The sequence below is a fragment of the Halichoerus grypus genome, chromosome 2 (assembly GCF_964656455.1).
Source record: "Halichoerus grypus chromosome 2, mHalGry1.hap1.1, whole genome shotgun sequence".
Lineage (NCBI taxonomy): Eukaryota > Metazoa > Chordata > Mammalia > Carnivora > Phocidae > Halichoerus > Halichoerus grypus.
The window spans coordinates 204,674,425-204,701,846 of record NC_135713.1 but is presented as its reverse complement, the minus strand read 5'-3'; the positions used below and the strand labels follow the sequence as shown (position 1 = coordinate 204,701,846).

At 55.7% G+C, this 27,422-nt stretch overlaps 1 protein-coding gene across 3 annotated transcripts; it reads left to right on the top strand.

The window, feature by feature from the left end:
- Positions 1 to 158: 158 nt before the first annotated feature.
- Positions 159 to 27,422, top strand: MXRA7 (matrix remodeling associated 7). Of its 3 annotated transcripts, XM_078066147.1 has the most exons (5): positions 162 to 471; positions 15,612 to 15,681; positions 19,510 to 19,606; positions 20,624 to 20,704; positions 23,645 to 24,974. In XM_078066147.1, exons 1-4 carry the CDS (start codon positions 205 to 207, stop codon positions 20,655 to 20,657), a joined length of 468 nt encoding a protein of 155 aa, XP_077922273.1. In that variant the 5' UTR covers positions 162 to 204; the 3' UTR covers positions 20,658 to 20,704; positions 23,645 to 24,974. The 3 variants fall into 3 exon arrangements, with proteins under 3 accessions (XP_077922274.1, XP_035944573.2, XP_077922273.1); XM_078066148.1 differs by lacking the exon at positions 20,624 to 20,704 and having other exon boundaries at positions 159 to 471; XM_036088680.2 differs by lacking the exons at positions 20,624 to 20,704; positions 23,645 to 24,974 and adding an exon at positions 26,326 to 27,422 and having other exon boundaries at positions 160 to 471.

The following is a 27,422-nucleotide window of genomic DNA, read 5'->3' as shown; positions in this document are numbered from 1 at the left end:
CGGTGCAGGGCGGGGCTGGCCCTCCTCGGGCCTCGGGAGCGCCGCAGCAAGGGTCCGGGCCCTGGTCCCCCAGCCGCCGAGCCACCCCGGGGGCCCGAGGGGGCGGGGCGCGGGCAAGGGCTCCGCCCCGGGGCGGGGCGCGGGCGGGGCGCGGCGGGCTCCCTCGGGGTCCCCGCGGGCGGGCACTCGGGCGGCCGCGGCGCGATGGAGGCGCCGGCCGAGCTGCTGGCCGCGCTGCCGGTGCTCGCCACGGCGCTGGCGCTGCTGCTCGCCTGGCTGCTGGTGCGGCGCGGGGCGGCCGCGAGCGCGGAGCCCGTGTCCCCGGCCAAGGCCCCCGGGACTCCCGCACCGCCCGACCCCTGCGCCCCAGAGCCGGCGGCCGCGCCGGAGGGCCCGGGGGAGCTCGAGGGGCCGGGGGAGCGCGAGGCGGCACCGGCGGAGGCGGAGGAGCAGGCCGCCGAGGCCAGGCAGGTACGGACCCGGCCCTCCCGGGCGCCCCCTCCCCACCCCGGGGCCCTCCTCCCCCTCCCCCTAGCTCGGGCAGGACCAGGGACCGGGCCCCCAGCCCCCCCACCCCCCGGGAGCGCAGAGCCCGCGAGCAAACTCGCCATCCTGCCCCCCAGAAGTGTCGGCGAGCGCCGAGCCTATCGGAGTTGTGCAGTGTGTTCTGCTCGCGGTCCACTTCCCGGCCCCGGCTCCCTCCTCCCCTGGCTCGGGTCACACCCACCGCTCGCCCCGCACCCCTCCGGCCCACGGGTTCCCGGATCCACGTGCATGTGGCTTATTTCAAGGTCCGCAGTAATGAGAGTTGTCTGGATAACGAAAAAATAGTCATACTTTAAAAAAAGAAAAAAAAAGCTGATTTTTCTTGTTAAGCCAATGTGAAATCCAGATTCCAGAGCCAGTGAGGTGGGAAGCGCATAGGGCGGGGCCGAAAGAAGAGGCCTTGCACAAATGCAGTCATTTTTATTGTCCTTTTCAAACTGTACACGTGCTTTGGCACATCTCCCCTGGGCTTGCAGATAAGCCTGGCCTGGATGGAGTGGAGGAGAAGATAAAGCCCTCCTACAGGGCCGCTGAGCACCCCCAAACTGACCCTCCTGCTTGTGCCCCAAGCCCACTCCCTGCGGTCCATCAGCTCTGTCCTGACCACACGCCTTGCTTCAGGACATCCAGAGAGATGGGCACCCATCCCACCAGCCCCATACACTTTTTCCAGAGCTTCTCTTTACATCCTCTTTACATTGGAAACCTACTTGCCAGGCATTGCAGGGATTTCAGCACCCTTGACCTCTGCAGGCTACCACCCAGGGCCCTGAGTCAGATCAGAATGCCTTGTTCTTAGTCCCGAGCCCCTTTTCCTGCAGGGGAGAATGGCTGGAGCAGTAGAAACCGTGAGCAAGCTCCTTGGGTGCCTTGTCAGTGTATCTGCAGGGCCTTTTTGAATTCTGCTGGACACAATGGTTTACACGGGAGAGAACCCTTGAGGGGAAAAGGCAGTGAGGCTGGGCCAGGGTGTTTCTCTTTGCTGAGTAAGTGTACGGGGGGGACCCCTCTGAGCAGGCGCTTTGTTTGACAAGTGGGTGACTAATTGTGTCATGAGAGCGGATTCTCACCAGCCTGAGGAGGGCTGTTGTAATCCTCCCGGGGAGGACAGAGACTCGCTTTAATGGAGGCCCAGCTGCTCTTGCTAACCTCACCCCTGATGATGGCAGGAAGGGTTTTGGACCTGTGCTGGTATGTTAGGTTGGCTCCCATATTTGGGATTCTGGCTGCACTCACAGCCTCCTGGGCACAGGAGAGACATCGGGTCATTCTCAGCCTGCCCCTAGCTCTCAGCCAGCCTTGCTCCTCTGGGTCACACAGGGCAGCAAGTTCCAGACTGAAGTTTGCAACGCCTGTCGTGGTGCTCAGTCGTGTCTTGATCCTCTGGGTCACAGCACTTCTGAGAGGGCTTCCTACGAGGCCTGTGGGCCCTCAGCAATTCGAGATCTGATGGGGTGGGTTCGGTGTTGTTGGTCAAGAGCCGCCAGAGCACAATTTGCCTCTGTCAGGAAAACGCTCGTCCTGTGGGGGTGAGTGGGTGCTTTGGAGGACAAAGCATATCACAGGGTTCACATGCGGGGCAGCTGCTAGATGACTCTGAGAGTTGAGCCTTGTGTCTGTCCTCCCTGTGCAACATCCTGTCCCGAGATTATCCCAACGTAAGGGTTCCGTTTAAGTCAGTTTCCTCACTCAGGGCTCTTGCCCTGCCCTTGTGGGTTCAGATCCCCAACCCTTGCTGAGTTGCTGAGCCCCCCTCAACTCCAGCTGGCAAACAGTAAATCATGGCTGTGCCTCAGGCCCCGGGGGTCAGATGCTGGGGGGACACATATCGCTGTCCCCCACTACTCTGCCTTCCCAGTGGTGGGATTAGCCCTGGAAGAGCTGCTAAGAAATTGTCTGGATATGGAATGGCGCATTTCCGAGATCTGATTATCATATTGCCGAGCCCGAGACCAGAGAGCCGAGCCCAGAGAGCCGGTAGAAGGACCCTGGGGAAATGGGGGGGGAGGGACAGAGCAGCCACCTTGCCTAACTAATGGCGCTTCTTCTGATCCAATCATCTTTCTGCCCAGCCAGGCCTGGGAGGCCCAGGGCAGCTGCTGCCTCTGATTCACAAAGCTGATTATTGAGAAGGATCCGGAGCCCAGGGAAGCAGCCTTCCACCCCAGGAAGCAGCCTTCCACTGCAGCTCTGGGTCACTGGGAAGCAGCCCCATGGGGAGCAAAGTAGTGTGATGGGCTGAGACACTGGGCAGCCACTGAAGAAATGGGGGATGATCAGCCGGCCAGGGCAGGGAGGCCAAGCAGAGGGCAGAGCTCTATTATTAGAACCTCTTTCTTGTCATGTCTCCTAGGGGTGAGTGTAGGGGTGGGCAGCCGAGGAAGCATGACAGGCATGCCGCACCCTCACAAAGAATCAGGGCCAACAATGTCACAAATAAGAGCTGGTCCCTTTTAAGGCCAGAAACAGTGCATTTTGGTGCTGATGTGTAGGCTGCAATTCTAGGATGGCCGAGCTTCTTATCATATGCAGGTATGGATTCCAGCAAGGCTATGTCATAAGATTCCCAAACAGTGGTCAAGGTGAAGGTCAAGGGTCACTCAAATAGTACTAGAGTTACGTCTGTGCCAGAGCTCGGACTTCTTGGCACTCAGGTCCTCGCTCTGCTCAGCAACGGAGTAGGGACAATGACACCAAACAGAACAGGCAGGGAGATTCATCTAGATTAAAGACTAAAGGACAAAACAGGCAAATGCGATGCCTGATCCTTGATTGGATTCTGGATTGCAGTGAGGGTGGGGAGCTATAAAGAACATCTTGCAGATAACTGGGAGTTGTTTCAAAGGAATGGTAATACTAGATCATTTTATCGTATCGATGTTCAGTTTCTTGCATGTGATGCCGGCGTTGTGATTATGTAGAAACATATCCTTGTTATTAGGAAGATGCATGCCCGGGATGCCTGGGTGGCTTAGTCAGTTAAGCATCTGCCTTCGGCTCAGGTCATGATCCCAGGGTCCTGGGATCGAGTCCTGTGTTGTTGGGCTCCCTGCTCAGCGGGGAGTCTGCTTCTCCCTCTGCCCCTGCTTGTGGTCTCTCTCTCTCTCTTTGACAAATAAATAAATAAAATCTTTAAAAAATGAAATAAAATAAAAGGGAAGATGCACGCCCAAACATTTAGGGACAATGTGTCACGTTTCTAATAGTTACACACATAAGCACACACAAGAGAATGGAATGATGGTAAAATGTTAACAATTGGTGAATCTAGGTGAAGGGTATATGAGTGCTCATTGTTTTATTCTTCTGATTTTTCTGTAGGTTGGAATTTCCCAAAATACAGTGTTGGAGAGTACGCTTATCTTGATGAGCACTGAGAAATGTATAGAATTGTTGAATCATTATATTGTATACCTGAAACTTTTATAACACTGTATATTAATTGTACTTAAAAAAAAAAATACGGTGTTGGAAAAAAGAAACCCAGTGGGGGAATTTCTCAGGAAAGGGCTTGGTTTTTCAGACATTCCGGTGGTACTGGTCTGATTGGGCTGCCCAGCCTCCTCTGGCAGCCCTCACTGTGCAGCTGGACCCTGGTTCACCTTCTTTTTTTCCCTTTTTTTTTTAAGATTTTATTTATTCATTTGTCAGAGAGCACAAGCAGGGGGAGCAGCAGAGGGCGAGGGAGAAGCAGACTCCCCACTGAGCAGGGAGCCCGATGTGGGACTCCATCCCAGGACCCCGAGATCATAACCTGAGCCAATGGCAGACGCTTAACCAACTGAGCCACCCAGGCACCCCCCTGGTTCCTGCTGTTAGGTCCAAGCTGCGTCCCCTACCCTCACCATCCTCGTCACCACAGGTGTGCCCCTGTGCCCCCCACCCCCTGCAGAGGCCACAGAATGATTTAGGAGCAGGTGAGTCCCCTCCCCCATCATCTGTTCCAACCTTCGTGATGCCAACATGGCCCCACTTTCTGTTCTCTTAACAAAAGCGCAGAAGCCAGCTAGCGGAGGGCCAAATAGATATTTGGCAGTTGTTCATATCACTTTGGAATCTTGTCTCAGTCAGCTCGGGCTGCTATAACAAAATACCACAGACTGGGGCTCTTAAACAGTAGACATTTATTTCTCACAGCTCTGGAGGTTGGCAAGTCCAGGATCAAGGTGCCAGCCAATTCAGTTCCCAGTGAGAGCCCGTTTCCTGGCTCGCGGGCAGCCGCCTTCTGGCTGTGTCCACACATGGTGGAGAGAGAGCTCTCTGGTCTCTCTTCCTCTTCTTATAAGGACAATAATCCCTTCCTGGGGGCCCCACTCTCAAGACTTCATGTTACCGTAATTACCTCCAAAGGCCCCACCTCCAAATACCATCACACTGGGGCTTAGGGCTTCAACATACGAGTTTGGGGAGGATACAGACTTTCCATCTATAGCAGGTCTAGTGATTTGCTGGGAAGGAAACTGGAAATAGCCCAAATGTCCATTAATTAGGACATTGGATTAATTAGCAAGTTGGTAGAAATAAGTAAGGAAAAGTACAGAACATAAAACAGTGTGTTCACAGTAATTACAGTGATGAACATCCCTGAACAGAGGACGATGCCCAGAGCTGCAAACAAGAGTTCAGTGTTCGGTAGTGCAAGAGGGTGTTTTATGTGAAGTCGTTTAAGCTCATACTTTTTTTTTTTCCATGTGAGAGAGAAGTCTGGGACTTTCCTAATGGCTCAACTTTGTTCTTTCTTCCAGAGATAGTCTTGTTTGCACACAGAAAATGCAGCTGCCAGTTAGAATTTTCTACTCAGTGGGAAGTAGTAAATTTTTAAAGAACATATCTTAAGAAAAAAGCTGTCTAGGTTTGAGGGTTAGAAAGGAAACGTGGAGCATGCGCCCTTTCAGACAGTCTCTGTTTGTAGCCCTGTTCTTTCCCAGACCGTCGGCCTCAGCCACAGTGTGGGAGGGCTGAGACAGCCTGAGACCATTGGTGGATGTGCTTCCTGAGAAATGCCCAATCTCTGGTGGCTCAGGCATTTCTGGAACAACCTGAGTCCGACCACAATCGCTTGGCTGCTGTTAGGGACAGATGAACGAAGCAGGACTTTGATGGGGTTCAGAAACCTCCTCCTGTAAGGGGTGCTGTGCACGGACAGAGCGGCTTGCTGCTCAGTCCGAGCCATGAAGGAGGGCTGGGATGCTGCGCAGGGTGTCCCTGCCCTCCTGCCGGGGAGGGAGAAGGATCGGTCACATCCTCCTGGCCACCGGGGCTGAAGAAGAGCAAATGACATTAACTGGTCCGAAGGAAACCTGGTGTGAGAATTCATGGTACTTGTTCAACTAATATCTTTGCCTCTGAATAGCCATAGGACTTGGGGGAAGTCATATAACCTCTGGGCCTCAGTTTCCCCAAATGGAAGGGGTTGAACTAAAACCATCTCTGATCTCTCCTAGAGCTTTCCCATTCACAGCTCCTGTTTCGTGGCCTGTGGGGGAGGGGTTGTGCATGTATGCACCTGGGTCTAGTATTTGCAAGTAAGAACTCCCTGCACTCATTGTTAACTCTGGCCAACCTCTGCTTGAGACAGCCCTGGGCATGTTCTCAGCAAGAACCTAATTCTGTGACCTTGGTATTACTAGTGTTTCTCCTGGCCAGATGCTGATGTGCTGATGACTCAGATTCTGAGCTCAATCCCAAGACAAGCAAATACCTCCAGCCCGGTGGTGTCCTGTGAAGATCAGTAAACCCTACTCCTGGGGGGTCAAAGCATTCTTATGTTTATTCTTCATGAAGTCTCACCAGTTCCTGTGCCCGTGGTTGAGGCCTCCTTAGAGACTTTAAACACTAAACACCTGTCTTCTATTATGACCCTTAAAGTTGGTCCTGGTCAAAGTTCTTCAGCCTGGTTGGTCCCCAACGCAGCGGTTTCATTTCCTCCCACCCTTCTCGTTCTGGTCATGTCAGTCCGTGAGCTCTCCTCCCTGTGCTCAAGCGTCTCTATTTATCCCCTGCCCCCGCAAAACCTAGACACAAAAATTCCACCTAATCCTTGCTGATAAGGGGAGAATGCGCATTTCTGCCCCTGGGTGTTTTTTTTTAATGAGGCTTTTGATGCTCTCCAAATCCTCTTTGTAGGAACAATGCCCAAAACCGTTAATCTGATGGGATTGGATCTGGCATGCTTGGCCATCTGAGCAAGAGAGTGTGTGTAGGGCTTGTGAATGTGCCCTCGATTGGGATGTGAGGTCGGAGTCCAGGATGGCCCTTTTCGTCTGGCTGGTTGAACTCGGCTCTGCAGCCTGGCTCCTCCCTGCCCCCGGGCCTTGTGTGCTGGGCCGTGAACTCTAGATCTCAATCTACTCCCCCCCTCCCCCAGCCCTGCCTCCTGAGTCAGCCTCTTACCCAGTATTCTTCCTTTGTTCTTTGTCCATGCTGGAAAAGCTCATGCCCATATCAAGTGGACGACTCACTTCTAGGCCTGTCTTCCAGAACACGCTGGCCACTGTCAGTGTGATCAATAGCTGATGGTGCCCAGCCTCTCCTTGAGTTTGACGTCCGGTGGCCGGCCGCCTCCTCAACACTTGCCCATGGTTGTCCAGTGAGCCCCTGAGGCCACCTGAGACCCCCGTGACTGTTAAGAGTTCTTGACTTCTGCCCTTGGCCACTCCCTGCCCCCACTGTTCTTAGTCATCTGCTTGGAGTTCCTCCACGGCCCCCCGAAGCCGCTCAGGCTGAGAGCCCACACGACATCCTCGTTTTCTTATTTTCCGGCCTGAAGTCCCTCCATCAGCAAGTCCTGTCACCTCTGTCTGCAGAGTACCTCCTGAAGTCAGGCTATCCTCTCTCCTGCGGTCCGTGGCTCACCTGGGCTGTGCCATTCGCTCCCAGCGGCTCCCCCGGCTTCCAGCCCGCCCCCCACGTTCCATCTAGCAACGGGCACCACCTTTATCACATGGAAACCACATCCCAGACTCTCCTGCTCCAAGCCCTGCGATGGCTCCCGTCACATGCAGAATTAATTCCGAACTCTCAGCATGGCCCCTGTGGCTGGCTCTGCATCCTGTCCCAGCTGTCCCCGTGCCCCCTCTGCCGTGTCCCAGACCTGCACCTCAGCTGGAGCCTGGGATTTGCTCTTCGCTCTGCCTGGCAGACCCTTCCTGGCTAGACTTCCACACAGTTGTTCCTCTTCACCTTTCAAGTGTATGTGTCCCCGAGCACCTTTGTGAACATACAGTCCCCAACCCCTACTCCAGCACACCCCCCTCTCTGGCTTTCTTCACGGCACCCTGTGTGGTCTGAGGTTATCCTTTATGTTCGTGTCCTTTGTCTGCCGCAGCAGGATGTCGGTTCAGGAGGATGGGCCTGCCACGTTCACGGCCACATCCCCAGCCGCTACAGCGGGCTCAGCGCACAGCAGCGCCCAGTACATGCTTGTTGAATGTGTGAGCTGCAAGAACGACGAACAGAAGGAATGCCGGTGGCCCCTGCCACAAGGCAGATGATGCCTCCTCATAGCACTGCCCCGGGCAGCGGGCAGAGGCTGTTTCTCCTCGTGCCCCAGGCCTCTGGCCCAGGACCTTGTGTCTTGTCTGCATGCTCTAGAGCTGTGTGTCATGCCCCAGACTGCCCTGTAAGGTAGTGAGCTCCCCGAGGCTAGAAGTGTTCAAACAGAGACTGGATAACTGGCGATGCATCAATGCAGCTAGGGTTTTGTCTTGGGTCAAAGCCACATTAGATCAGTGGTTTTCCCACATTTTTAAAAGCACTAGATACCTTTTTCCTTCTTCAATCTTAGATGGAAGTCCAGTGTGTAGAGCTAAAGCAGAACTGCTCTGTGTGTGTGTGGGGGGGGGTCTTGGCCCCTCTATTCCCACCTCCCTCCTTACAGCAATCCCTTCAGTACCGCCTCCCTGCCCCCCATGGAGCTCCAGGGCTCTGCCTGCTGAGCCAGGATAAAAACTGAGCTCAAAACCATTCTCGCCAGGCCCTGTGACCTCAGAGGACCCCACGCAGATAGAGGAAGGAGGAGCACCCAGAGGTGAATGGGGAAGGGCAGACCGTGTGCCCAAGGCTTTGGTTCCAAGAGTGACCCCAAGTTCCTGCCTGCCCTCCCATGGCACACCCCCACCCCCGTGGGCGGGAGAGGAGAGCACCTCCCAGTAAGCATTAGGGACTGACCTCACAGCCTCTGAAGCAGGAGGACCTCAGAGGCCGGGGATTATTTGAATTGAGCACAGCAGCGGTCATTTTAGGGTTTTAGTAGGAAAAAAACATCATAAAGCTGGCATTTGAAGATATTCTCAGAGCAAATGAGTTGGGGGAGAGTAAGGTCAAGGACACGGTGCCGTATCCGTATCTGGCACTGAGTGATTGGCAGGAGCATGGAGAATGCGGGTGGGGGGGTGGTGATCGAGAAGTGGAAAGGAAGCGGCTGGCTTGGATCACCCTTCCCAGGCCGTGACAAAGTGTCAAAGATGCTGTGACCGCAGAGAAAAACTGACGATTTGAGAGGAGCCAGTTTAGGATAAGAAGACGTCAGTTCCTTGTCTAAGGGGATGTGCCTTACCCAGCTGCAAATATGGATTTAGAGGGCTGGCCCGAGCGTCCTCGGCCTGAGCTGTCACTTAGGCGCGCAGTGGCTGAGCTGTTGAGACGCGCGGGCGGAGAGGGCCGCCGTGACCTCGGCCGGCCTGCCCTCCCCGCCCAGCACAGGCACTCGGAGCGGGCGCCAGCTCTGCGCCCTCTGCTTGCCCGTAGCTGTGCCCCCCTGAATGCACAGGATGAACAGCCCGATGGCCTAATGGACTCTTTCTGGAAGAGGGGAGAGCCTTGTCAGACCCACTCTGCCTGCGGTAGGAGCCGGAAGGCAGCCCCCGCACCCTGCCCAGTCTCGGTGCCCCCCTTGGAAACCTGCCGACGTGCTGCGGTGGATGGGGCCTGACCCAGGCTGCGGAGGAGGGCATGGGGAACCGGGCGGGCCCCTTGAGAGCTTCCTGTTCTCTGTGCTGGCTGCTGCAGGGTAGGGAGGGACAGGTATCCCCGTGGAAGTGGACCTGTGGTCCTCTAAAATCATCCTGGATTAACGGGGGGGCTTGTTGTAGTCACAGCCCGACTCAGCTCTGGTGGGTGGTCACAGGGTCCCAGCAGGTCCTGAGTGCAGGACCCCAGGGCAGAACCATCTCCTCGGGCAGACAGAAGGATGTCTGGTTCTCTCTCTCTGTCTGCCTCTTCCCCACCCCGTCTCGGGGCCCCTCTCTCTGTCTCTCTCTCTCCCTCCTCTGCTTCAGCGCGGGGCATCAGGCCTGGATCCGCCAGGGCAGCCGTAAATGGCAATGTGCTGCCTGCAGGCTCGCGCTGGCTCCGAGAAGCCTCCCTCCTTGGCCTCTGGGAGCCCCTGGCCCCGGGGCTTGGCCTCTCCCCCCAGCCAGCCCTCCCCTGGGGGAAACAGCTGAATTGGAGAAGTGTCCCGGGACATGTGAAGTTAAAACTTGGGCTCTATCCAGTAGTGGAGTGCTGGGACTCTGGTCAGTGAGGTGAGGGGGTTGGGTCCCAGCCCCAAACTGCCTTGGTGACCAGCCAGGATGACACCAGCTGTCGGTCTCAGAGGGCGTCGCCAATTCACAGTTTTCACAAAATTGGTTTACTTTCATTAGAGCACGGTGTGTTGGCTTGCTAGGGCTGCCGCGACCACGTACCACAGACTGGGCGGCTTGAAACACAGACCTTTCTTTTCTCCAGAACAGTGAGGTCCAGCGCGGGCAGGGCCGCTCTCTCCCGAGGCCTCTGTCCCCGGTATCCAGGTGCCGCCTTCTCGCCACGTCCTCACGGGGTCTTTCCATGAGCACATGCACCCCTGGTGTCTCTCACGTGTGTCCTTTCTTACAGATTTCCTCTTAAAAGGACACCAGTCAAATTGGGTTGGGACCCCCCCTCATCGGCCTCATTTTAACTTAATTCCTTCTTCAAAGGCCCTCTCTCCAAATGTAGTCACAGTCTGAGATACTTGCAGTTTGGACCTCAGCCTGTGAATGTGGGGAGGGACACGATTCAGCCCACAATGCAGGGTACCTTGCAACACGCTCAGGACCAAGGGCATTGACCGGAAATCGACAGTGATGGCCTCTTGCTGGCTTGCAGTCAGCACTCTGAGCACCTGTGGGGTTGTGCTGGCCCCAGGCGTGGTCCTAGCCCAGCTATGTGGGGAAACAAGCCCAAGGGTGGGATTCAGACCTCGAGACCCCCAGGGGATTGCCTTCAGCCAGGGGCAGCCAGTCCTTCGCTGATTCATTCAACAAACACTGAGCTGGGGGCCAGAGTCCCTTCACCTCCCAGTTCAGGCCTGACATCCCCTACCTGCACTTTGAACCCCCTTCTAGGAGTTCTTCCTGCCTCTGATCCTGCCCTCACTATGCCATCCCACTTCCTGCTCCAAAAATTCCAGTCTCCTCGCGTTTCTCCCCATTTAAAAGCTGCTGGGGGCCCCTCGTTGCCTCGTCCCCTGTAAGATCTCCCCGGTCTGAGCCCTGCCTCCTGACCCCCACCCTGCAATCCCCTGCAACCACATCAAACTCCAGCAAGTCATTGCAAAAGCTGTGATGCTCCCTGCCTGGCGTCCCCTCTGGGGCCTCGCCGTGCCCCTCAAGCTCAGCCGAGCTGCCCTCCTCGGGGCCCCTCTACCCTGTTGCTTAGACACACAATGTGCTCCAGAAAACATACCTTCAAAACTGCACGTGCCAAAGCAGGACGGAAGGTGGGACGTGTCGTAAGAAAGAAGGTAAAGAGGTACGGCCTTTCCGACGGCTCTTGCTCCAGCATTTTGTGCGTGGTTGCACCTTACCGCCCTCCTTCACTGTCACACACATAGTTCACCGTCTGGAGGGATGCCCAAGGGCCACCAACTCCAAAAGGTTGGCCGTCTTTGTCCCAAGGGCACTGTGTACGAGACCCGCGCCCATCTTATTACTGGTATCAGCACTTCCCATTTTCCTTTCGTGTACATGTTTTTTATAAGATAAGGGCAAAATGCAATAAACTGTTTTTTGGGGGGGCGTTTTAAAGATCTTATTTATTTGAGAGAAAGAGAGGGATCACAAGTATGCAGAGCGGCAGGGAGTGGGAGAGGGAGAAGCAGGCTCCCCGCTGAGCAGGGAGCCCAATGCGGGGCTCCATCCCAGGACCCTGGGATCATGACCTGAGCTGAAGGCAGACGCTTAACCGACTGAGCCACCCAGGTGCCCCAGCAGTGTTTTGTTTAATGATGGACTCCTTTCCATCATGGTGATGTCATCTAAAGTAACCCAGGGAAGACTGCAGGTGGGGGGGCTGGGGAGGGCACCTCCCCGCAGCACCATTGGAAGCTTCTGTCACTGCCCAGCCCTCAGCTGCTGTGCTGCTGGAATCGGACGCGGGTAGCCCTCTCCCACGAGGACTTGACCCGTTCTGAGCTTGCAAAGTAGGGTGTGATCAGACAGTGACAGGGTGACAGCCACTTGGCTCAGTCAGCTTTCGCAGAACTGGGAGTTGAGTCGCTCAAGGATAGGGAAAGGTCAGGCTGGAGTGGCCTCGGGGACAAGCACAGCCAGGGGCTCCCACCTCGGGGACCAGAGCTCCCTTCTCCCCCAGCAGAGTTGGGCCATGGGTCCCCTCTGCATGCTGGTCCCTTGCGAGAGGGGCACTGACTGCCTGGGGCAGTGCCCACCAGGCCCACGGGCTTCAAGGGGCATCTTCTGAAGGAAGGGGATTTCTGCACAGACAGAAAGCAGGACGTGGCCAACTCAGCATTGCTTTCCAAACTTCATGAAGTCTCCAATAAAAAAAATATATTTTAAATTGCATCCCCATATATAAAGCCACAGAAGCACGCCAGAAATTTTATCAAACGGGAGGCGCCCGAGTGGCTCAGTCGTTAGGCGTCTGCCTTCGGCTCGGGTCATGATCCCAGGGTCCTGGGATTGAGCCCCGCATCGGGCTCACTGCTCCGTGGGAAGCCTGCTTCTCCCTCTCCCACTCCCCCTGCTTGTGTTCCCTCTCTCGCTGTGTCTCTCTCTGTCAAATAAATAAAATCTTTAAAAAAAAAAAAAGAAAAAGAAATTTTATCAAACGGTATCTCTGTCTACCACACACATAACACTATTTATCTTTCATTTAATTCCGGGATACAGGGGTACCCCCAAAGTCTTAGTGCAGTTTTAAGTTTTAATAACTTGAGAAATGTAAATGCTACAAAGCTACAACACACATCCGTTGAATATTTACTTATTTAAATTCCTCTTATACTTAGCTTCCTGACATTTGAATGCCAAGTTTTTCATTTTAATTCTTTGTGCGTGCCAGAGTCCGGATGGGTAGGCAGGTGGAGGAGCCCTCTCCCACGGGCACCTTGGTGAGCTGGTCAGCCTCCCTTGGAGTCATGTCCAGGCAGTCAGGTGTGCATCAAATCCTCGTAAGATCAAAAGGCTGGTGTCACAAAGGCGGTCCCACAGTCACTGAAGCTCGGGCCATGAATATTTTTTGGAAGTTTGAAAATCAACTAGAGCTATATCTAGCACTGGACTGTGGTAATTACACGAATTTGAATGAGAAACAATCAATATATTTAAAATGTAAATAACCTTTCCAATGTCATTTTTTGGTATGTTTTTAGCATTTATGCTTCTGAAATTATTAAAGCTGAAAACCACACTAAGACTCGGGTTGCATATTTAAAAAAAAAAATCGGTAGCGACCTCTAAATTGCTTTCCTAACCTGCCAATGGGACCACAACCACAGTTTAAGAAACAGCACACTTCAGGGGCGCCTGGGTGGCTCAGTTGGTTAAGCAACTGCCTTCGGCTCAGGTCATGATCCTGGAGTCCTGGGATCGAGTCCCGCATCGGGCTCCCCGCTCAGCGGGGAGTCTGCTTCTCCCTCTGACCCTCCCCCCTCTCATGCTCTCTCTATCTCATTCTCTCTCTCAAATAAATAAATAAAATCTTTAAAAAAAAAAAGAAACAGCACACTTCAGAAGTCAAGTGCAAGATTCAAACGTAGACCAGTCTCCCCCCGGGAGAGTGTTGGCAGGTCAATTTTCACTGTGTCCCTCTGGGATGGCCTCGGCTCTTGATGTTCTCACCTTGGATGGCAATTATTTGTGTAGGTGTCTTCCCAACTGGATCATGAGTTCCTTGAGGGAGGGACTGTGCTTCTTTCTCTTTTATCTTGGTGTCCCTCACACATAATGGGAGAATCGACCTCTCTAGTCTCGAAATTGGGCTGATTTCTGGGGTCCAGCCCTGAATGGGTTAATGGCTGTTTGTCTCTCTTTTTTTCTTTTTCTCTTTCTTAAAAAAAAAGAAAATCAGATTTCACAGTTCAGAGACCCCTGTGTAGCATTCCTTAAATATGTTAGGAATAATTAATGCATATTCATGTATATTATTAGAAAATCCAAATATACTGAAGTATATCAGATGAACAGAGAAGGGCCGCCCCTCCCCCAAGGTAGCCCCGCCCCCAAAGGTAGTCACCACCAGCAGGGCCTTTCGTGTCCTTCCAGAAAACCTTTCCTCAGCATTTATGAGCATGGAGGTGCCTTTCCATTTTTATATTTACACCAAGAAGATTGCCCCTCTCACATTGTGCTGCCCCTTGCTTTTTCACTCTTGGTGATTTACCCTGATGCATTTCTCACATCAGTTTGTGTGGTTGCCTCCTTTTTAAAGCACAGTGTTGCGTGGCGTATGCACACCGTGCCACATTTAACCTATTAATATCGTGGTGAACTTGTTAACCAAATATATTTCACTGTAAGAGATTTAACTCTAAGGATGAACATTTCCTTGTTTCCAGTTTGGCGTGTTTTCTGCTGCACACAGAGTCCTTGTATAAAAACCTAAACAGATGGTTTTCCAGTCCAGAGCATATCCCCAGAAGTGGGTTTGCTGGGTCAAAGGGGTGTCTCCTTTTCCTGCCTCCCCCGAAGAGGCCTGCCCCCCTCCCCACAGCCACAAAGACGCTTTGCTGTGCAAAATCCTGGGGGGCATCACGGTGGCGCTCAGGGCAGCGTGGCTCCCATCTTGGTGGTGCTGAGCTTGCTGGACACTGCTAAGCGGAGAAGTCCGGCTCCTGCCTCCTGCCCTGCCCCTCCCGGCTGCACTTTGTGTGAGTCCCAGGAAACTCAAGGCCTTTCGGGGTTTGCCACTCATCACCGGTCGTTGGGCTTGTGCAAACTTGCAGGCCAGCTTTGCTGGCCCTGTTTTGTGAGGGAGCCTGCTGCAGGCCGCTTCATGCGCCTGCCCTGGGAGCGGAGTCCCAAAGGCCTCGGCGTGCTGCCCTCTCCACCGCGGGCGACTTTCTCCTCCTGTGTGTGCTTCCCTCTCTAAACCCGCAGATGTGTCCGTATTTGCCCTCTGGCTTCCCCTCACAGTTCCCTGGGCCACGCCTAAAATCCCTGTAGCTGGAGGATCAGCGCATCCCAGTCCCCCCCAGCATTCCTGCAGGTTGAAGTCACTCCTTCCTCCCAAGAAGGCCATCTTGGGACACTCCTTCCAGCCATCTGTTTATTGAGTCCATTGGTGGGAGAACGCTGGGCCTGAAGGAGGTGGAGCTCCAGTTTTGGAAAGATGGACACTGAAACTGTTAGGGGTAGAAACGAGGTGCCAGGAGGCAGAGACAGAGTCTGTGCCCGTGAGCGCCGCTCCTCTGTGATGGCCCAGCCCTGTCTGGGCTCCAGATGGCCCGCCAGCCCTCCTCTTGTGCCTTTAGTTCTAGTCACTGGAGCAGGGTGGGGGCGGGGGCGGTCCCCTGTCCTGTTACCAAAATGGCATCCAAAGGCTTTGACAGGCCACCCACCCAGAAAGCATAAAGGGACTGAGGTTCAAAGGTCAAAAGCACAGCTCCTTGGGCCACAGCTTCCCCCTTGTCATCTCGGCCACACAGCGTTTGCGCAGAGCTCACATGGCTTCCACCCGCAGGTTGACCATCGCCCCCAGGGTCGGGTGGCTTTCACCAAGGAGTCAGGCACCTGGATGACCGTATCAGAGTGAACCCTCTCGAGCTCCTGGCACCCGGTGCTGACTCTCTCCTTGTCTTGCAGGAAGAGGAGCAGGAGAAGGAGCAGGATGGCCAGGAGGGCCCACCCAGAGCAGTGCCTGAGGAAGAGGATGGTGAGTAGGACCCAGCCTCCAGACTGCAGCCCCCCAGCCCTGTCGCCTTTGCTCTTTCTCTCCCCACTTTCCTGTCTCACACTGAGTTGTCTTCCGAATACAGAAGGCCCATCTCGCCAGTAAATTGAGCACCCTGACCTTCCATTTCCTGCCCTGCCTCCTAGCTCCCCTCCGGTCACTGCTTGTGCATTTCAGTTTCTTGCCAAGCGTCTCCCGATCTATCTGATGGGGACGAAAGCCACTCACAGGGCCACTGCCCAGGCGTTCTGCACAATGAAGGCCCCAGGGGAGGAGACGCCTGATTTCCAAGCAGCTCAGGCTAACTGGCCAGACCTCCCTGCCATCAGACTCTGGCCGGCCAGGGCAAGCAAGCGGGAGTGACCGGGAGCATTAAGAAAACTGGCCAATTGGAACCTGACCGGGTGGAAGGCCGTGGGTTTGCCCTGGGCACCCCCAGGGGCCAGTGTCCTGGACAGACAGAGACAGAACCACACATGGTCTGGGTTTCTGCTGGGTCTGTCGTGTTTTATTTCTTTAAAAAAACAAAAACAAACAAACAAAAGCAACATGTCAACACTTGTTAAATCTATATGGAAAGTACATGGAGGACTTATTACTCGTACTTTTGTGTATGTTGGAAATATTTCATCATTTTTTAAAAAGTGGGACTGTTGCCGTGGCTTTCAGCTGACTGCTGGCGGGGGCAGTGGAAAGAGCGGGTTGCAGGAACGCCGTGATCACGGCTGGTGTGGGCGTGTGGGCCAGCAGCAGGGCAGCGCTGGGGGGCCCACAGCTCCCCACTGAGGCCCCATGGGGCTGGGGCTTCTCAGTACTGCCTCAGAGGAGGAGGGAAGGGCGGGCAGCTGCGGAGGCGGGAGGGGAGTCACCTGCTCTCCCTGGAGCCCTTGGTTCTCCTCCATCATCTGCAGGTTAGAGATGCACAGGAACTGTGGCCCTGGGGTCTGTCTATCCCTGCCTCGTGGCCCCAGGTGGCTGCAGGGATGCCCAAAGTCAGGATCCTGTTAGTGACTCGGGGACACAGAAAGGGGCTGGAGCCGAGGCCACCAGAGGCCCCTGGCCAGGACGAGGAGAGGCTCACACCAGCCTCACACCCTGCCTGGTCAGGGGCCCTCCCTCCTTGTTTGACTGCTGCCCCCTAGACATCCCCCACCCCCCAGCCGCCTCCTGCCAGCTCTGACAAGGCGAGGGAGGGGAGGTTTGTGGCCGCAGCTGTCCGAGGAAAAGAGGAGCAGGCCCCCAGTCCCTCTGCAGTGAGCAGCTCAGCTCTCAGGCTAATTGATTAGTGTCGCTCAGACACCCTCCCTGAGCGACCTGGTGACTCACAGAAGGCTGCAGGAGGAAGTCCTGCTCCCAGGAGGCCCTCACATCGAAACCTCCCGGTCTAGCGAAATTGGATGTGACTGTGTATTCCTTGGTACACCACATTCGATGTGATTCAGTGAAAGCCTTTTCTAGTCGTTTGTTCTGCCTGGCCCCAAAAACATCAGACTAATCAGACCTGCCCCATAAATGGAAACCTTGAGTCGTACCCAGCTGGCAGAATTTTTTATGTTTTATTTTTCTAAAACATAGCAACACAGTGACCTTGATGTTGAGGTTAATTGGTTTTCTTTGTCTGGTGGGGCCAGCATCCAGCGTCGGTTGTGAGCTCATGCTGAGACCGCAATCTCTGTGTGATTCCGCCCCTCTGGCAGGCTTTTTGGGGCTTTCCGGACCACCAAGGACCCAGGCCCCTCAGACAGCAGCTCTGAATCACTCAGCAAAGTACCCAGATTGCCCGATGCAGGCAGCCCACACCGGGTGCTGTTGGAAGCCCCCGAGTTCTGTGGGCCCACAAGGAATAGAACTCTCCCGCCTTTGCTTGTTGGCCTGAGCAGAGCTCAGCCTGGAGGAAGAGCTGGTCAATGGGGGCTGGAGTCCCCAGTGAGGAGCGGTGGGACTTCACTCCCCTGCCTGTGCACCAAGCCCCATCTCACCCGGAGGAAGAACCAAGTCCCCTCCCCCGCCCTTGATGACCTGGCTGCCCCCTCTCTGCCACCCAGGGCCACTGACCTCCTTGCTTTGCTGGATCTGTCTCCCCAGACACCGCAGGGCTCAACTCACCACACCCTCTCAACTACCATCTGCAAAACCCTTCCTGATGCCACCCCCACCCCACCCCCGGTGAAGCTTCCAAGCAGCTCCCTCCCTGCCTCCCACACCCCCATCCTTTCTGCAGAGCACGCGTGACCAACTTCAGACTGCATTTGACTTATCTTTGCTTGCTGTATGTTTTATTCATTGCTAAGTCCCCAGCCCCTAGCATAGTGCAAAGGAATGAAGAGCAAAGGAATCCTTGTACAGATGTAGTAACTTCTTCCTAAGGCAAGGCTTCAGCCCCTGGGCAGTTGGCTGGGGTGAGGGGGCCACAGGAGGACTGTGGAGCCCACCAGCCTTCTCCTCCCGGGCAAGGTTTTGGAGAGAACACGGCTCCCATCTCGTAACATTTGGGTTCTGAATTTGCATCCAGAACCTTCTTCCTTCAGCCCAGAGAGAAGCTGAATCCGAGGGGCCAAGGCGATTTCCTCCCCCCTGGGCCCACACCAGCCTGTCTGATCAGGCAGGACAGCCCCCAGCCAGAGGTGAGGGTGGCCTGGGGCAGGATGTGGAGGTGTTTGAGATTCCTGACGTTGGAGTGACAAAGAGGTAAACCCTCTAGAACAGAACTGAAAAGGACTACATCTGTGTGGGAGGGTGATTTGCTGGCCTCCGCATTTCCCTTACTCAATTCTTTAAGCCTTCCTGGGAATTAGACAAGACAAGCCATTCAGTCTCTGTCCCGGGGGTGGCCGGAGGCCGTCTGCCCTACACCTGCTGGGCTGAAGGACCACTTCAGGGCATCACTTCCCGAGGGGACTCTCTCCTCCCGGATGTTCAGCCCAGGGCAATGCTCTGGAGGGCTTTCCTCTTCTGTCCTGCCGCCTGCACCTGTGTGCCCAGCACCTGTCCTTGCTCCCTGTGTCACGTTCCTGCTTTCCTCTGCCCAGACCTCTGGTGTGCCCTCCTCAGGCCTCGAGAGCGTTTGTTTTAAGGCAGCTAGGAGTCTGCTCTTAGGGGTTGGCAAATCCTGGTACAACTATTTAGTAATATGTGCCAGTTTTGATGCCCAAATTCAAAACGGTGTGAAAAATGCCACATCACTCCCATGTCCTACCGTGGGCTGGATGCATTGTTTCAGATTTCTAATCACTGGTGGGCATCCCCAGGCCCCGGAGCTGGAGGACCACAGCAGGAGGCTCAGGAGTCCCTGTGAGTCAGGGAGCCCAGCACCCTGGCACAGCCTGCTCTGTCTGATGTGATTCGCCCCCCAGTAATGGGGGGGGGCTTCAAAGACGAGGGTAGGCCATCCTCACAGACAGCGGCTTGGCGGGAGCCTTTGCTAGAGAGGGGCAGCCAGACCGTCGTGTGGACGGCTCAACCCGGTCTTGGAGGGGAACCATCGTTTGGTGGATGGAGCTGTGCTGTTTGAGGAGGGGGACTGGTTTCTCCCCAGCTGTTTTGTTTTTGTCTCTGTATCCCCACTTGGAGCTCCTAAGTTGCCGTGGGACTTCACGGACAGAGTGTGGGAGGAAGGCCTGTCCAGCAAGAAGAAACGTCAAAAGCACCCTCTCTGAGGCCCAGCAGCATCTGTGTGGGGAACTGGGGGGACCCCCTCTGGCCCAGACGGCCCTTTTGAAACTAACAAAAGGGGAAGAGGACCCCGAGTCTGGGGGAGGCCCCCAGCACTCAGACCCTCGCGCCGGCTCTGACCCTGTCTCCTCTCTGCAGGGGGAGAAGTCTTCTCCTTTAAATACAGCCCCGGGAAGCTGCGGGGAAACCAGTACAAGAAGATGATGACCAAAGAGGAGCTGGAGGAGGAGCAGAGGTAGGACGTGCACCTTCCTCTTGGGACCGCAGGGCACCAGCCGCCGAGCCCTGACCGTCCTGCCCCTGCGCACTCGGGCGAGCCGCCGCCCCCACCCACTGCCACTCCCCCATCTTCGGTTTAGGGGATCTTTCCTGTCCTGGCTCTCCTCAGCCAGGCTCGGTTTCCCCTGGAGACAGTCCCCTCGGGGGAGCTGGGGAGGAAGGCAAGGTGGCTGAACCCCTCCCCTGCCCGCCTCGCCCCCTCTGGAAAGGGAAAAGCGAGAGGCCGGGAAGAGCCTGGAGCAGATCCCTCACACGGCGAGTTCATGACAAAACCGATCTGTCACTGCAGGACAGGGCGCGATCCTCCCTGCTCGTCCATTTGGCAGCTCCCCTCCCTCCCGCCCCTCCTCGCCCAGCGTCTGCGGCCGGTTTCTATCTGTTCTCCCACACAACTGCGGCTGCCTAGCTCCTCAGCTTCACGGCCCGCGCCCCCGCCAGACACCCATTGCACACCCGTGGGCCTCCCTCCATCCCGCCAGGGTGCTAAGGAACACTCTGGAAGCAGCAGGACAGCTGGGGAGAGAACCAGTGGTCAGAGCCCCAGCCCAGCTGTCTCCTGCACGCCCCCCCGGGCCGGCCTGGAGCCTGGCGTGCTGGGCGTTGTGCTTCGGTTCAAGCAGGAGTCTCAACGGGAGCCCAGGCTGGGGTCCTAGGGTCGCAGAGGACAGGAGGGCTTATTCGAATCCATAACTCACACACCCTTTCATTGCCGCTGGCCACGCCACTCAGGGTCCCTCAAAAGTCAGAAGCTGCTTTGCCTGCGAGAATCCCCACTTCCCCTCCCGCAACTGTCACCTGCCTCTTCCAAACCTGGCCTGGAAGGCTCTTCCCCTGGGGCGGAGGGGTGGCAGCGTAGGCACAGCCCGAGGAAGACCCGGAGCAGGGGAAGGTGGCCTCCACGGGAGCCCCCCCACCCCCGGTGCTGCTGACACTGCCTCTGAGTGTGACCCGGTTTGCTGCCTTTATATTTCAGGATTGAGCTGACCTCTGACCTCACTTCCCTGTAGCAAGTTCCTTAGGTCCTGAGCCACACATATTCTTGCAAATCCTTTTGGTAAGGAGACTGACTTCTTAGACCAGTGGTGCTTCCCTCCTCCTGTCTGGTAATGTGTCCCCAACATGAGTGTCGCGGTCTAAACCTCCCCTCCTCCGCCGCCTTCATAACCAGTAGATACATTCTGTGCACCAAGCGGTCTCATTCTTCGCTAGCACGGGGGTCGCTGTGTGACCCGGCCCCCCTCCCAGGGCTGCAGGGTTCTGGGAGCCCAGTGGACATAAGTTCCGGGTGGGCCTCATGGACCAGCTGGTGGGGAGCTAGCGCCCCCTTGTGAGGCTGGGGCCGAACTGTCGTCCCCCTCGGGAACCGCTGGGTGTCGCCCTGCCGCTTCGTCCTGCCCTGAGAAGCAAGCCTCATGTGGAAAAAAAAAAAAACAAACCCTTGTGGTGGGACAGGCAGGTTTTCCGGGTCAGAGGAAGGAGTGGCCGACTGCAGCCCTGGTCAGTAAGCTCGGTGTGACTGCAGCACAGCCACTCTTTGTTTTCCCGTGGTCTGTGGTGGCTTCCACGCCGCTGTGGCCGGGGCAAGTAGTTGCAACAGAGAACACGTGGCCCACAGGGCCCAGAAGAGTCAGTATCAGGCCCTTTACCAAAAACATTTGCAGCCCCTGGATTAAGAATAGGGAGGGCGGGATGCACCTGGGGTCCCGCAGAGGTCCCTGTGGACAGAGCTGTGGCCAGGACAGGCCTGATTCCGGGGGCTCGGGCAGGTGCTCCCTGTGGATGTGAGGAGCCATTGGAACAGAAAGGACAGTTAGGGGACAGATGCCAGGCCTCAGGCTGTGGGGTCAGATGGCCACCGTCCCTGGGCTCCGAGCCAGGACCTCGGGAAGAGGGAGGGAAAGTCTCTTCTCTGTTATGATTAGACAGCAGACTCTGCATCGCCCAGGGTGGGTCTCCCCCCAACAGGGTCTTGGGGGGCCTCTCGCACCGATTCACACTTGGCTCTTCTGTGGGGTGGAGACCGCGCCCTAGGGCTGCTCTGGGGGTGAAGGAGGAGCTCTCCTCTCCTCATCTGCAGGCTGTGCCCCAAGTTGAGAAGGAGGGGCTGGTGGACTTCGCGACCCTTAAACACGGTCCTCGCTCAGTGTGATGCCGTCCTCACAGGGTGGAGCTGGAGTTCATGTTCATTTTCATTCCTGCCCTTCCCCAGCATGCTCCCCGCAGCTGTTGCACGCATCCACCTGTGCCGTCCGCTTGCTGTCTCCTGCCCCTGCATGCGGCCAGCCCACAGGGCACGGCGTGGGGCCCCTTGACCTGCACCCCTCTTGCAGCTGCTTCTGTCCCTCTCGTGGTGATGCTTGGGGTTGCAGAGGCTGGCGAGTTGGGCTCCGTCTCCTCATCTACAGCACGGTGGTTCCCGTGTGGCCCGGGAGAGCCGGCGGGCACAAGCTCGGTCTGGTCCCAGCTGAGTCTAGGAGACGGCCCTAGGAGTGCCAGGACGAAGAAGAACATGTATATGGTTGTTAAACCACTGAAACCACAGGCCAGCGAAGCGTGCCCTCTTCTTTGCCTGTCAGATTCTTTCCCACCAAACTCTGCCTGTTTCTAATCCCTTTCCTGGCCCTCTGGGTCCCAGTTGAGTTGCAAGCTAGTAAAGAAATAAATGCTGCAAGTCCCTGACTAAATTTATCAACTCAGCCAATAAAGCAGTAGTAGGCGGAGCCCGAATCCTTAGTGGGCACGTGATCCAGCATCCCCTAAAGCCTCACCTCATACATTCTCAGGGCAGAGCACTTAGGAAGCAGGACTAAAATCAAGACCCCAGATCGTTCCTCTGCGTGTTTAAATGAACATTCCCATCTTTGGAATCGCTCACAGGTCAGCTTCCTTCTGCCCGAGGGGCTGAAAACGGCCGGGTTTGCGAATCCAGAGCAGGTTGCTGCCTAAGGAAGGCCCTGTTCTGTCACGGCCTGCCCCCTCCTCCGAGGCTTCTCCTGGGGCTCGGGGCTCACGGCATCCTTGGCCAGCCAGTCTCTCCGGGAGGTGCCACGCCTATCTTCAGAGCGTGGCTGGGACAGTGGGCTTGCGGGCTGCTGACGCTCCTCCGGCTCCCGGAGCTAGTGAAGCTGGAGAGCTTGGCGAGCTCGGCAGGAAAAAGAAAGAGCAGCCCTGCCCACTCCTGTCCTGTGCGCCATCTGTTCTTCCCACCTTCTGGTCCAGAGGAAAGTCTAGACCAGGCTGGCTCTGGTAGACGGGAACCTGGGACCCCAGCACCCACTCCATTCTGAAGGTCCTCAGAATGTCCTGACCTTTCTGGAAGGGGACACGACTCTGGTGGAGGGTGTTTTGTACGTCATCACAGGCAAGGGGGAGAGGAGGCCAGGGAACCCAGGCTGTGGGATATTCTGGTGTCTGCAACCTGGTGAGTCCACAAGGGATTTGCCAGTGTCAATGTTTGGAAACACGCGTGTCTCTGATCTCCAGAAGAGGGCGCCGGAGGGACAAAATCGGGTCCCCTGCGATCTCTTGTCCTTCGGGGTGTCATTGAGAAAAGGTGGACACGCATCCTAGGGTGCCAGTGGCCCCAGCGGGGACAAACCCCGCCAGCGGGAATAGGGAATAGAAGCATGTGATAGGATGGCCCCAGTAAAGCACGTAGCCAAAGATCGGAAGCACCCAGTATCTGACCTGCCCAGAGGTAGGGTCTGCCCGACCTAACTATATGCCTCATGGACTCCGGACTCAGAATGGGGTGCGCCAGGCTGCTGAGGTCCCGTGCCGGGCCAGGCCAGGTCCCGTGCCGGGCCAGAACAGAGTGTCCTACTGCAGGTGACGAGAAGCAAACTGCCCCGTGTCTGAGAAACCAGTGTCCGGCCTGGCGTCTGCAATCCCAAACATCCTCCTCCACATCCCCGTTTCCCATTTCCTCCCCCACGATACTTGTTAGATGGAAGAAGTAAAATAAATGATCTTTTCTCCCTATTTCTCTTTACAGAACCGAAGAATAATGAAGTTATCCTTAGCCTCCTGCTAAAGGCTTTTCCTTTTGGCATCTAAAAAGCTTGAGAGATAAAATGGAAATCCCCAGAGCGGAGCCATGCAAGCTCCCAGGTGCCTCTGGCCTGCATAAATCCGCTGGGACCCAGACCCTCCATCAGGACCTGTCCCTCAGCGGGGAAGGTGCCGGGAGTGCCTTGGCCCCCGGGGTAGAGGTGTTTGTCCCTGTCGGTGTGGATTGCTTGGTTAAGCAGGGGTTTCGTAGACTTTGGTTTTTCTTATCGCTGAACCCTACTCTCCACTCACCGTTCGCACCTGTGAAATCAGCAGTGACAGCCCCCTTATCATTTTTAAACCAGTGTAGCTTCACTCCAGTGCCCCCACCCCATCCCCAGCCCACACTGGCCTTTTCCTTCCCTGGAGCCAAACCAAGAAAGACTCTGAGGCATTCCAGACAGCTGAGGCAGAGCTCCTGTGCTCATCAGCTGCTCAGGGAGGGTGGACTGTCCTCCTTTCCCTGGGGGCCCACTTCCCTCTTTCTATCCGGGGGCACGGTTGTTGGGGGTGAGGGACGCGTATTGATGGCCCCACAGCAGGGAACCAGCGACAACTCTAGATCTGTGTCGCCCTTAGTCCTCATTTAGAGGAGGCTGGAATCCGGGCCTCTAGTGGCTCAGAGGCCTTTTCGCTCTCACCAGCTCAGCCGAATCTCCACCTTCGCTTTGGCAGAAGCAATAAGAATAGTCTGCTTGAAATAGATTTCTTGACTATGTTTCCTAGAAGGTGTCATAGATAAGTTAGAATTTCACCAGATAATGAGATCAGTCCCAGATCTGTTTCTTGGAATTTTATATTGGACAATATTTATATTATACCAAACTAATCTGCAGTTTTTAGATGTGTTGGTTAAAACATTTTTTTAAAGCAGTAAGTTTATAGAAAAATATTTTCCATTTAATGGAAGGCCGGGATGCCAACCCCTGGGGCATGTTACATTCCCAGTGACCTTCTCCTCTGGGCCTACAAGCTTAGGTTCAGGGCCGTAGTGCAGATAAGGCGATGGTGGGCGAGCCCACATCGAGCCACGTGACGAGTAGATTTACCCTGTTGGCACTCCTGTCCCCACTCGGCAACAACAACAGCCTTACCCAGGCTGGGATCTTACTGCTACAGTAAGTAGGTGCCGCCCTCCCAGGTTAGTTACCGAACTAGTTAGCTCTCTGGAATCTTTCTGCACGTGGCTTGTAGGCGCCGAGCCTCACGTACTCCTGATGGCTTGGATCTGTGTATTCAGCCTTTGTTCAGCCCAATAAACTTTGAGTAGATGATCTCGGTTACTGTGTGTTTTTTCAGTTTTGCTTTGTTTTTAAGAAATAATCTCCTTTGAAACCCATTAAAATTTGAGCTCTCTCTCATTTTGATGCCTATTACTCTCTAGCAGAGTGCAAGTCATAGGTCCCCCCTGTTAAAAATGCCCAGGCGCCACAGCCATCGAAAATATCTGAGAATATGTGTTCACTCTGGGCGGGAGGGACTGTGATTCCATCCAAGGAGCTCAACACACACTTTCTCGTCCAGAGAGGAAAACGGACTGTAGGAATCACATTCCCAGGGTGACAAAGTGAGGCTGGGATTTGGGACTTCAATATTTGAGTCTCTAGATGCTGCTCTAGCCAGAAAACCAACTTCTGGATGGGAGATACGGGGTTCCTGCAGGAGGAATCTGTTGGGACGCACGTGTAAGACCAGACGCTCGGAGCCCGCCCGCCTCAGGCAGCGTTCCGGGTGCTGGGTGGCCAGAGGTCTTGCCAGAGCCCAGCCACGCAGGACCTGCCGTTTTTTGGCATTTCTGGCTGCAGGGAGGGGCTGAGAGGGCCGGGGTGCAGGGTGTGGTGGCCCGGAGACACCACAGAAGCCAGAAGCCAGCCGTGCTGACAGCCCCGCGCCTGGAGCGGAACGAGCAAGCCCCAGACCGCCCCTGCTTTCTGCTGCAGTCTTGCCCCGACCTTGCAAACTGTTTGCGCTCCTGGGAGTTGTGCTGTGCTGGTCAGATGGTGTGGCCGAGCCTCACAAAGACAACAGCACGTCGGTCCCAGCTGCCCAGCCCATTCTGTGGTAGGAGGGACGGGGCCCCACTGGCCACGAGGTATCTGTGCTAATCAGGACAAGGCGCTCCTTCCTCTGAGCAGTGAGACCCCATGCCAACCCTGCCCCCGGGTCAACCCCCATGTACACCTCTGCGTGTGCCCCCTACGTCTCGGCTGGTCATGGTTTTTGTCCTCATCCCTCTAAACTGAGGCTGTCGCTAACCTGTTTCTTCACGGGCTCGCGTTCCAGCCACTTAACAGAACAGGCCTCTCCCCATTTCCTCCCGGGACGTGCCAGGTCGACGCTAAAAGGGGGCCCGAGGGGAACCCACAGGGTCACTTGGGTCCTCCCCAGACCCGCAGGGAACACCCAAGACGTAGAGCCGGCTTTTAGAACCTTCCAGCTGAGGTCGTTCGGCCACGCGAGCTCGTGGGTTTTGAGTGGGTTTCGCTTCGGTTTGATTTTCTTCTTGTCCTGGAAAGCAGACACGGCAGCAGCCAAGAGCGCGGGGCCCCAGCCCCGGGCGCACGTGGCGACCCCCCACTCCGGGCTCGGAGCACCCTTTTCCTCTCTGTCCTCTCTTCCCCACAGAGTGCAGAAGGAGCAGCTGGCTGCCATCTTCAAGCTCATGAAGGACAACAAGGAGACGTTTGGGGAGATGTCCGCGGGCGACGTGCAGGAGCAGCTCCGGCTCTACGACATGTAGGCGGCCCTGGCCCTCACGTGCAGACGTCAGCGGGCCCCTTCCCTCCCCCACGCGTAGCCGTAGAGGTGGATGACACACGGATCGCGCAGTTCCCACAGTTAGGCCTCCTTTTACGGGAATCGGGATCCTTGTCGTCAGAGTTAGACTTGTTTGCTAAGAGCATGCTCCCCTCCTGCTTCCTCCCGTGCACTTACAGAGGCTTCCAGAAAGCCTTCTGAGGCAGAATGAGGGTGCAGCGTTGTTAGACTGGACACCCAGGCAGCAGGACCCGTTACCCCTCTTCCCCACAGCACCCCCGAATCCTTTCCACACCAGGTGCCCGGAGTGGGGGGGGGCTGTGCCCGGGGTTTCGAGCTGCTGCCTGCCCTGACTCGAGCGTCCTTTTAGCAAAAACCCTAACTCAACACCCACCTTCCGTGCTGGAACGGATCAGTGTAATCAGAGCTGAGACCCGCGAAGAGCTCCTCCCATTTAAGCATGAGACTTAACTTTCCGTGTAAGGAAGCGAGGCTCATTTGAGTGCTTATCACGCAGCCGGGACCATGCTCGCTGCTAGGGAGAGACATCCAGGATGTGACATGGTGCCCACCATTAGGGGGATGAAAGTCCTCCAGATGCTAGGGAGAGACATCAAGGATGCGACATGGTGCCTACCTGTAGGGGGACGAAGGTCCTCCAGAGAAGACGGGCATGTGTGCAGGGAAAGAGCATCTCCCAGACAGCATGCAGGAAAACACCAAAATGACCTGACGGGACAGTGTCTGGGACACCTCGGGCTCAGTAGGTTTCCGGGAGTTCAGCCAGCGCCGGACAAGGCGAATACAGCAGCTCCTTCATGCTGCGCGGGCCCTGTTTCTGCTCACCCCATTGGCAGGAAAACTCACAGCAAACGGAGTTAGGGAGGGTCTGCTGAGGAGAGAACCTATGAAGTTCTTATAAATATTTTGTATTTGCCGAAATAAAGCTAAATCAACACAGTGAA